A 12,137-nucleotide genomic window follows, 5' to 3' on the forward strand; every position below is an offset into this window, starting at 1 on the left:
AAAATTCTAATCCTTTTCTTGCCCGGCAACAAACAAGACCACCTCCAGAGATTTCCAATGCTGCATGCTGTGTGCTGTCTTCGCTTTCCCCAGGCATAGCCATTCTCCTTCAGTTCTTTATCACCTGTACTGTACCATGTCTTCTTTGGTCTTCCTCGCACTTTTTTTTTCCACCTGGTGTCCAGTGAAAGGCTACTCTTGATAGTGCATCTGGTGGCATTCTGATTACATGCCCTATACAGCACCATCTTCTTCACTTGATCTCAGTGCTGATGTCTGCCATGGATTTCCATGTTTTGAGCTGGTGTTTGGCCCCAAACCTTTTAGAATTTTGCACAGGCAACAGTTCATAAATGGATTCAAGTTTATGCCTGATGCTCTTGATGACTTTCAGGTCTCTGATCCACACAAACGCGTGCTGACAACTTTGCTCCTGAGCAGTAGGATCTATGTTTTGGTGATACCCACTATTAACATCTGTGAATCAAAATGAAAATCAGAAATGACACCTCACTGACAAAGATCTACAATGCAGAAATCCAGTTGTATTACTGAAATGTAACCCTCTCCTAAGTCAAGTCATTCTGTCATGCAGTATAGGTTTCACTTATTAGCCGGCACACAAACGAATCCCATGGAAAGAAAATAACTCACAATACAATGACCTGAAATTATTTCAAGGAAATCAATGCCACCAGTTTATTTAGCATGAGTAAGAGTCCATGAAGAAATTTTTTTTTGAAACAATCAGAGAGCGATAAAGTGACCAGAGTTTTCTTTACTTGTGCTTCAATTCATAATCATAAATTTTTTTCTGTATCCTATATTACCCTTCTGTCTTTAAAAAAATAACAAAAAAACTGAATGTATGTATACAACTTAACACATACACAGCAGACATCATCATCAAAAGGCTTTCACATAAAACTGTGTAACCATATACAACAGAACACACACAAACACGGTATTACAAGTGTACCCAATGACAGACACACGCACATGGTACACATATTCAAATGTACAAACATAGTTAGCATACATCTTTGGAACTCATGCTGACAGTGACATTTTTTTTTAAAATGAATGAGCAAGCATCCCAACAACTAACCACATGTCACACTAACACAGAAACATATTGTGACCAGCAATACAATTTGAATCCACCCTTCCCTTTGAATTTTTCTCTTCTTTTTTTTTTTAATGCTGATTACCAGGTTAGTTTATCTAAATTTTCCGACAACTCAGTCAAGATTTCATTCATCTCTGGAAGAAAGAGCTGATCAGGAACGCAACATCCATTCGCATCACTGTTGTTTCTGTTTACCATTGTCATGCTTAGCAAGGAAACAATACAGGTTGCATATATCAGGGCCATAGTTTGTACTTGTTCTTTTTACAGCTGGGTGAACTGTTGTTTCTGTTTACCATTGTCATGCTTAGCAAGGAAACAATATAGGTTGTATATATCAGGGCCATAGTTTGTACTTGTTCTTTTTACAGCTGGGTGAACTGTTGTTTCTGTTTACCATTGTCATGCTTAGCAAGGAAACAATACAGGTTGCATATATCAGGGCCATAGTTTGTACTTGTTCTTTTTACAGCTGGGCGAACCCATGGAACTGTGTCATTTCTACACATCACAGCTCTCTGGAAATGTGTAGAATTTCTCATGTGAAACTTTTTCACACAAGGTCTTACTTTGCAAAACTCTGATGTCAATTCATTCTCACAGCCAATGTTCACACCTGCATGGCACTAGTTTGAAATAATACCTCTTTGTCAATACTTTGGCGACTTATTTTCTTTCTTTTTATTGTTAAGAGGTTGGTCCTCACGTGGTGGGAATGTGGGGAGTGGAGACAGAGACATAGCTAAGCGCAATCACATCTTATGTTTTAAATAGCAGCCAAAAAACAAGATAAAAAAAAATCTGTTTCCCACCAGCACTGAATACCGCCAAAACCAAGATTAAAAACAATCTGTTTCCCACCAGCACTGAATACCGCCAAAACCAAGATAAAAAAAAATCTGTTTCCCACCAGCACTGAATACCGCCAGTCTACCGTTTTAACAATACTGATATGCATCACAGAAACATGACAACAAGTAACAACAATATATGTATGTACATGGTGAGCAAATCTAGCAGCAATTACCAGTTTGCAACAGTAACAAATGTTCAGACATTCAGAAAATAAACTGTAACAAGTCTGGGTCCACAGTTAAAACTGTATTCAATGCATGCTCTTATGGATCCCTACTCATCAATTTCAAACAGTCCTGCAGTTTGATTATGTCAAGTACACTGTCTGCATGCATTATAATACTTGTTAAGCACATGTATCAAACAACTGCAGATTATCAGGGGGGAAAAAAAAAGCCAAGACATCTGTAAGTTTGCTTCAATGAAGCAATTTTCTGATTTCCAGCTTCAGTTAAAAAAAACTGGAAGACTGAAAAAAATCAGCAATGACAAATCAGCACACATTTAACAAACCAAGTTTTTTACAATGATTTTATACATCTAAACATATAATTCATATGCCAAAAAAAATGTATTAAGACAGGCAACAAAGTTTTCCAGTTATTTATGTATTAAAAAAAGCATAATTCACTTGGAAGAATGGGGGGGAAAGACTCATGTCATCAAGAAAGGGAAAAGAAAAAGGAATGTGCAACAGGACATCAGAAAAAGACGTAAAGAAATGCTGAGTGAAAGACAAGCTGTAAAGACAAAAAAGAGAGAAAGTACACAGGAATGACTATTCAATGCTGAAGGCAAGGAACTGCACGGATTGGTTGAACTTAGGACATGGCAGTGGCATCTTATTACTACACTACCTGCGAAATTTGGCCAAGAAAGCAAATCAGTATTCCTGTTTGCACCAGTTTTCCACAGCACAGTAAATGACACCAAAGGTACTCACTTCATGAGTGTGCTGACAAAAACAGAGAAGAATAAGTTCAGGGGGTGCAGTCTAGGAATAAAGGAACAAATGTATGTATGCCACAGCACAGAAGATAACACCAAAAGTATTCAATACATGAGTGTGTACACAAAAACTGAGAACAGGTTCAGAAGGTGCTATCTAGGATTAAAGGAATAAATGTAAGTCCAAGGATGAATGTGTGAAGATTCAGGGGAACACAACTTGTATGTACAAAAATTGTCATTTTTCCTGGGAACCACAAGAGGGAAAAGGTATTCTGTTTATGAAGAAGACGACAATCAAGCACCACCAAAAACATGAAAGAAAAAATAAACTGTAGTTTTACTGTCTTGAAAAGATATCTGTGTGCTACAGCTTTCTTGGTTTGTGGGTATAGGGGGTCCTTTTTTTTTCTTTTTCTTTTTTTTTTTACATAAAGAAACGTTCAGTATACTTCCATGTACATGTGATCATGACAATGGGCTTCAACTTAATCAGGCCAGACTTAGGTCCATGTCTGTGGAAGATATATCAACAGCAGAGAATAACTATTGATGCATCTATGCTAAAACAACATGCAACTGCACAAATTTATTCTACATCTGACACACATGTGCACGCACGCACGCACACACACACACACACACACACACACAGCACACACATATAGCACAAGTGTACACTTGGGATCACATTTGCAGGAACACAATCCCTCTCTCTCTCACGCACCACATACAGAGCAGGGCAACCTGAACAATGCTGTTTTAAGTAGGACCAGAATAAACATGATGAGAAATAAGGGACTTTAGAAAAAAAACATAGATTACGCTTCATTTTTTTTTTTTATCATGTATGATTATACTTTTTTTTTTATAACTATAATTACACACTTCAGTGACAAAAATTTACTTCTCAGCTGATTCAGCAGAAAAAAAAAAAGTCTCAGCAAAAGTATGCCAAACAAGTGACTGGAACTTTTTGAGGGTGACATCTCTGGGAAGGAATTGTATTGTGAATAAGCAAAACAAAGATACATAAACTAATCCAAACAAAACTCTAGACATTACGTACTGTCAGCCGCCAAGTGGAATGCCTTAACTGCTGTTTATCTTACAATGAAACTAAGCATTCATGTTTGATTTGATCAACACATGACGTTTACTGCACGACGTACCCATTGTCGCTTGGATGCAAAATCACACTGTTTATTCTTGAAACAAAAGTGTTCCCATACACATTATTCAACAACAAACGAAGAAATGAGGGTATGCACAATCCTGATCCCTGTGTGTGGTCCAACTTCGTTGTCTGCTTGGTCTCCTCCTGCTACAACTTCATCACAGATGTGTACATGCAAACTGATTTCACATTCTTTTAATCAACACTGTCTATCGTAATTAATCATCCAACCACCTCTCGTCCAGGCCAGCAACTCTTTTCCATGCACAGAATGTCAAGAAGATGCTGAACGTTTAAAACAGATGAACAAGAATGCAAATGTTTAAAATGGATTAACATGAATGCAAACGTTTAAAAACAGATGAACATGAATGCAAAAGCATGCTGCGTGGTCTAACGTAAGTCAACATAAAAATGAAGTCATTCTCTGTGTGTTCTCACAAGAGGAATGTTCACCATCCTTGCCCTTCTGTAGACAAAGCTTGTTCAAGATCACTCGATCATGACGCCTTACCGAGAGGTAGTGCTGTTTTTACCAAACACAAATCTTGTTGCTTTCATCATCATCGTCATGATGCAAACAGCAATTCCTCACAATGTCTTCTCGTTATTTTTCAGTTTTACTGATTTTTGTTTTGTGAGGGCATAGTGAAAAGAAGATTGTAACTTATACTTTTACCCTCAATAAAACATTCGAGTTCAAGTTCTCATGAGCAATATTTGGCATTCATTTGAACAGATGGTTCATTTGAACAGATTATCCCATTCATTTGAACAGATGGTTCATTTGAACAGATTATCCCATTCATTTGAACAGATGGTTCATTTGAACAGATTATACCATTCATTTGAACAGATGGTTCATTTGAACAGGTTATCACTGTTCATCTGAACAGGATATCACTGTTTATTTGAACAGGATATCACCGTTCATTTGAACAGGATACCACCGTTCATTTAAACAGGTTATCACCGTTCATTTGAACAGGTTATCAACGTTCATTTGAACAGGCTATCACTGTTCATTTGAACAGCTTATCACCCTTCAATTGAACAGGATATCACCGTTCACTTGAACAGGCTATCGTACTCCAGCAGGAGAAACTCGACGACTTTGCTCTGGTAGATGGTGAGGATGGCCATGTTGCTGAAGTCTCCCTCATCCATCCACATGAGGGTGGGGCCGAACACAATGGCCACGTTCTGGGTCTGCATGCGGTTCTCTGCGCTGTGCTGCACCACGCTGCACACACACACACACACACACACATGCCCCTGTCCTCAACCTCGTTTGTCTCATACATAGATGGGCACAATATCCAAGTGGTTTCTTCTTCTTCTTCAGTGTTTCTAGGCATGTTCAGACCGTCAGTCCAGAGTAGGTTACTAAGACTAGCCAAGTGGTTAAAGCAATGCACTCTAAATCTGAGGGTCCTGGGTTCGAATCTCTGTAACGGCGCCTCGTAGGTAAAGGGTAGAGATTTTTCCAATCTCCCAGGTCAACATATGTGCAGACCTGCTTGTGCCTGAACCCCCTTCATATGTATACACAAGCAGATGATCAAATACCCATGGTAAAGATCCTGTAATCGATGTCAGCATTCCAGGGGGTGTGGAAAAAAGAACATACCCAGAATGCACAACCTCAAAAACGGAGTATGGCTGCCTACATGACAGGGTAAAAACAGTGATACACGTAAAAGCCCACTCGTGTACATATGAGTGAATGTGGGAGTTGCAGCCCATGAAGAAGAAGAAGTCTTATACATCTCTTTTTCTGAGCACTTGTAATTTTTCATGCATGTTTTTTCATGTTGTTTCATCGGCCTCATTTGTCACATACATCTCTTTTTCTGAGCACTTGTCATGTAGTTTGTCATGCACATTTTTCATGTTGTTTTGCCAGCCTCATTTGTCTTTACAGATCTTTTTCTGAGCACATGTCACGTCGTTTTTCCAGTGTGTTTTTCACGTTGTTTTGCCAGCTCATTAATTTTTGTCACATACATCTCTTTTTCTGAGCACTTGTCATATAGTTTTTCATGTATGTTTTTCATGTCGGTTTGTAAGCCTCATTTGTCTTATAGATCTCTTTTTCTGAGCACTTGTCATGCCTGTTTTTCATGTCATTTTGTCAACCTCGTTTGTCATTTGTCATAGAGATCGCATTTTCTAAACTGTTTGTCAAGTAGTCTTTCATGCTTGTTTTTCAAGTCGTTTTGTCAGCCTGAATCATCAATGTATTTTTCAGGTTCTTTAGGAACATGACAAAAGACTAATGTTGAAAAAAACAAGAACTTTATCACAAACGACTGATGTTGAGAAAACAAGAACTACATGACAAATGACTGATGTTGAGAAAACAAGAACTACACGACAAGTGACTGATGTTGAGAAAACAAGAACTACATGACAAATCTAATGCTGATAAAATGCGAACCAAACTCAACACATAATATACTGCCACAATACAGTTAAAGCAACACATACATCAACATCTACTGCTGAAATAGAGAGAATATATTACATAAATCAATACATAACATGCTGCCACAATACAGTTAAAGTTACACATAAATCAGCATCTACTGCCACAACACAATAAAAATGATACATAAATCAAAACACCTACAACACTACAGTGAAAATGACACAAAAGTAAACACATACTGCCTCAGTTCAGATAAAGTTAAATATAAATCACGTTGTGCATTGCCACAATACAGGTGAATAAGCAACACAGTTACATCAAAACACGACAAAACTTTTTCAGATCATGTCGTGCATTGCCATAATACAGCTGAATAAGCAACACAGTTACATCAAAACATGACATACTTTTTCTGATCATGTCGTGCATTGCCATAATACAGCTGAATAAGCAACACAGTTACATCAAAACACGACAAAACTTTTTCAGATTATGTCGTGCATTGCCACAATACAGGTGAATAAGCAACACAGTTACATCAAAACACGACAAAACTTTTTCAGATCATGTCGTGCATTGCCATAATACAGCTGAATAAGCAACACAGTTACATCAAAACATGACATACTTTTTCAGATCATGTCGTGCATTGCCATAATACAGCTGAATAAGCAACACAGTTACATCAAAACATGACATACTTTTTCAGATCATGTCGTGCATTGCCATAATACAGCTGAATAACAACACAATTACATCAAAACATGACATACTTTTTCAGGTGCTGAAACAGAACTCGCATGGTGTCGTGATTGACCTTTGGCAGAGAAGACAGGGCATCCTTGAAGGCCTTCATCTTCTCTTTCCTCGTCTCTTTCTCTGGAAGACACAGGTCAAAACAAGTGAATTTCACGCACTCCCCACCAGATCCTTTCTCAAAGGAGTTTTAACGATGCATTCAGTTAGTTTTGATTTTTACCAAATGACAGCAGGGTTTTAGCCAATCAGCCAGAGCTCTACTGTTTAGTTCTTTCAGCCAGCCATCGCTTGTAGGAGAGAGTCATCTCCCTTTACAATCTTTGGTCAAGAGACTCATTGTCAAGACAGTAGCTAAACATGACGACGCATCAGAACTGCCATCTCGGTCTCAGCTACATGACTAGGACAATCAGAACATACATCAGTAGTCAGCATTTTGTTGATTTGAAAATCGACTTACATGTTGGCTTATCTTTACAGTTCTGATCATTTTAACAAATGTTCAGTCTTTGCAGATGATTATTTTGACATAATTAAAAGATAGCTGATTGTAAAAATTATATTAAAATCTGAAATAAGTTTAAAATTTGTTTGAAAAATACTATGATACCCTTTTTCACAGCTAAGGATACATAAGGATGCAAACTTCATCAGAAAAGTCACAACTCACATTTAGACAGAACAGAGCTTTCCCTTGATATTTAAGCTTTCAGTTTCCTATCTAAAAATATGTCTGATGCAGACAATTTTTAAAAAAATGCAAAAAGAACTGTCAGTGGAAGCAAAAAGTAAAAATCATAATCCCAAATCTAAACCCAACAGACGGACAAGTCCTTGAGAATCTGTCAAACTAAAACAGTTATGATGTTGGACATATACATGTGTATGCATGCATGTGGTTGAAGCCTGCCTGAAAGACACAGGAGATGAATGATGAGTGCCTGATGGCTACTGTCAGTCAGCTCTACCAAGGCAGGCAACCAGTTGTGCAAATCGCCAAGCCAGGAGTAGAGGGCCCAGAGTGTCAGTGAATCGACTGCAATCGCGCCTGAATTTTAGCACGATTCCCCAATCGAGCTACATAATTATGTGACCTGGTTGGAGACATGATTTGACAACAAACAAGAACTCCAGAGAATCGACAGACAGGCAGAAAATATGAAAAAACTTAGCCGTATGAAGAGCACAGGAACAGGAGTCATGATGGCTGCCGGAAAAAGAGGGCACTAGCCAGCGGGACAAAGGGGAGGTTACCTACTTCCGGGAGATTATCGGCCGTAGTTTCGTTTTCTCCGCATAGGCGGATAGTAGTTTGCACAGGACAGGAATGTCAGACCCCTGCAGGAGTCTGCACTAGTTGGGTCACGGTTAAGTATGTGTAATTAAATCTATGTTTGTAAAGTGGTTCAAGTTTGGTCTCTGACCAAAGACAGGCACTATATAAGCATCAATAAAGAAAATAATGGAGGGCTGTGAACAACATGTGTAGAGTGTTGGCCTAGAGGTAACGCATCTGCCTGGGAAGCGAGAGAATCGGACTGCACTGGTTCAAATTCCACAGTCTCCAGTATGATCTCCCCTTCCACTAGACTTTGTGTGGTGGTGTGGAGGATGAGATAATAAACTGAGGTCCTGTGTGCAGCATGCACCTAGCGCACATGAAGGAACCCATGGCAACAAAAGGGTTGTCCCCTGCAAAATTCTGTAGAAAAATCCACCATGACAGAAAAACAAATACATCTACAGGCAGAAAAAAGTGTATAGTTTAAAAATAAGAAAAAAAAGAAGGTTGGTGCTCTCACTGTAGCAACACGCTCTCCCTGGGGAGAGCAGCCTGAATTTCACGTGAAAAAATCTGCTGCTGACAAAAGAGTAATACAACACAATACAATACAATAAAATACAATACGTTACAGTATGATTCAATACAATACAATACTCACTGCTGGCGGTGAGGAACTTGTCGACACACTTGAAAGGGAACAGAGGCTCTTTCAGCTCCCTGAAGAACAGTTTGAGAGCTCCAGTCAGGGTGTGGATGTCCCACTGCTGCTCAGTCAGGTTGTGATCATCGTCTGTCAAAACAATCCCTCACTCTTATATTGATTCCTGTCAAAACAATCCCTCACTCTTATACTGATTCCTGTCAAAACAATCCCTCACTCTTATACTGATTCCTGTCAAAACAATCCCTCACTCTTATATTGATTCCTGTCAAAACAATCCCTCACTCTTATACTGATTCCTGTCAAAACAATCCCTCACTCTTATACTGATTCCTGTCAAAACAATCCCTCACTCTTATACTGATTCCTGTCAAAACAATCCCTCACTCTTATATTGATTCCTGTCAAAACAATCCCTCACTCTTATATTGATTCCTGTGGATTCCTGTTAAAACAATCCCTCACTCTTATATTGATTCCTGTGGATTCCTGTCAAAACAATCCCTCACTCTTATATTGATTCCTGTCAAAACAATCCCTCACTCTTATATTGATTCCTGTCAAAACAATCCCTCACTCTTATATTGATTCCTGTGGATTCCTGTTAAAACAATCCCTCACTCTTATATTGATTCCTGTGGATTCCTGTTAAAACAATCCCTCACTCTTATATTGATTCCTGTCAAAACAATCCCTCACTCTTATATTGATTCCTGTCAAAACAATCCCTCACTCTTATATTGATTCCTGTGGATTCCTGTTAAAACAATCCCTCACTCTTATACTGATTCCTGTGGATTCCTGTCAAAACAATCCCTCACTCTTATATTGATTCCTGTCAAAACAATCCCTCACTCTTATATTGATTCCTGTCAAAACAATCCCTCACTCTTATACTGATTCCTGTGGATTCCTGTCAAAACAATCCCTCACTCTTATATTGATTCCTGTCAAAACAATCCCTCACTCCCTGAAGATCTAGTCATCAGACCAATCTACATGTAATATGCAGCTTCTGTTCAAACGTGTATGTGTGTGTGTGTGTGTGTGTATGAGAGAGAGTTTGTGCGTGTGTGTGTGTGTGTGTGTCTGTGTGTGTGTGTGTGTGTATGAGAGAGAGTTTGTGTGTGTGTGTGTGTGTGTGTAGTGCGTGCATGTGTGAGTATGCACAAGTTCTTATATTGATATGCACTTGTATGTATCTGAATTTCTACTGTTTCTGTGTTTGTGTATGATTTTCAATTTATGTTCATATCTTGTTATGTACTATCCCCCCAAATATTCATTGTGACCCCGGTACACTTGGTAATAAAGACATATTCTATTCTATTCTATTCTATTCTATATATATTCCTGTCAAAACAATTCCTCACTGTTATATCTATCGCTCTGGAAACAACTCATCACTTTTATATTTATTGCTGAGAAAACAATCCCTCACTCTTACATTTATTGCATGAAAACAATATTCATTACAGTGAAAACAAATTATCACTGTCATATTTGTTCATGTGAAAACAATTCCTCACTGTTATATCCTGTGAAAAAAAAATCTCACTGTTATATCTATTACTGGGAAAACAAATCATCACTGTCATATTCATTCCTGTGAAAACAATTCCTCATTGTTATATCTATTCCTGTGAAAATAACTCATCACTGTTATATCTATTCCTGTGAAAATAACTCATCACTGTTATGTTTATTCCTGTGAAAATAATTCATCACTGTTATATTTATTCCTGTGAAAACAATCGATAGGAAAAACAAATAAAAACTGCACGCAGGAAAAAATGCACAAAAAAATGGGTGGTGTTGTAGTGTAGTGACGCGCTCTCCCTGGGGAGAGCAGCCCGAATTTCACACAAAGAAATATGTTGTGATAAAAAGAAATACAAATACAAATACAATCCCTCAGCTATATTAATCGCTTTGAAAACAATTCTTCAATGTTATATTTATCACTGTGAAAATAATCCTTCACTGTTATATTCATTCCTGTGAAAAAAATTCCTCACTGTAGTATTTATCACCGTGAAATCAATTCCTCATTGTTATATTTATTGCTGTGAAAACAATTCACCACTGTTATGTACATTTACTTATGACAAGCAGTTGTTCCCAACTTGGCAGGGAGGCATGTGTAGAATAGACATCAGGTAGCATGGAGAATGTAGAAGTAGGTTGACACATGATTCAGAGTAACTGAAGCCAAAGTGCATGTGACGACCGGCCAATGAAATCTTTTGACTCAGAATTTGACCATGACCCCAAAGTAATGTATTTCGCAACAGGCTGAAATCTCTTCAGGGGCATATCGTTCAGTAATGTCTATCAATTCACTCAAATCAGCTGGTCCAGAATAAGACTGTCAATAGTTTGTACATTATGATAATCATGACTGTTCCTCTGCTTTCTGAAAATCTATCCATCTTTTATAATTCACATGAGGTGGACTGAACATGGGTTATCTAACTCTTTCACCGCCACAGGTAACTTTAGCCGACCAGACAGTTCACCACCACAGGTGACTTTAGCCGACCAGACAGTTCACCACCACAGGTGACTTTAGCCGACCAGACAGTTCACCACCATAGGTGACTTTAGCCGACCAGACAGTTAACCACCATAGGTGACTTTAGTCGACCAGACAGTTCACCACCATAGGTAACTTTAGTTGACCAGACAGTTCACCACCACAGGTAACTTTAGTCGACCAGACAGTTCACCACCATAGGTAACTTTAGTCGACCAGACAGTTCACCACCATAGGTAACTTTAGTCGACCAGACAGTTCACCACCAGGTAACTTTAGCTGACCAGACAGTTCACCACCATAGGTGACTTTAGTCGACCAGACAGTTCACCACCAGGTAACTTTAACTGACCAGA

The 12,137-nt window shown here is 38.5% G+C and overlaps 1 protein-coding gene across 4 annotated transcripts in view; it reads right to left on the reverse strand.

Annotated features, from left to right (window-relative positions):
* Positions 1 to 3,604: 3,604 nt before the first annotated feature.
* Positions 3,605 to 12,137, reverse strand: part of LOC143293857 (rho GTPase-activating protein 15-like) — a 43,839-nt gene continuing 35,306 nt past the window's right edge. For all 4 annotated transcript variants that reach the window (XM_076605157.1, XM_076605156.1, XM_076605155.1 and 1 more), the window contains 3 exons: positions 9,243 to 9,374; positions 7,314 to 7,419; positions 3,605 to 5,352 (listed from right to left, as the gene is read on the reverse strand). In XM_076605157.1, the coding sequence (XP_076461272.1) occupies positions 5,178 to 5,352; positions 7,314 to 7,419; positions 9,243 to 9,374 (413 nt within the window). In that variant the 3' untranslated portion in view covers positions 3,605 to 5,177. The remainder of the gene's footprint in view (positions 5,353 to 7,313; positions 7,420 to 9,242; positions 9,375 to 12,137) is intronic.

Source organism: Babylonia areolata, chromosome 19 (assembly GCF_041734735.1).
Source record: "Babylonia areolata isolate BAREFJ2019XMU chromosome 19, ASM4173473v1, whole genome shotgun sequence".
Classification (NCBI taxonomy): Eukaryota; Metazoa; Mollusca; class Gastropoda; order Neogastropoda; family Buccinidae; genus Babylonia; species Babylonia areolata.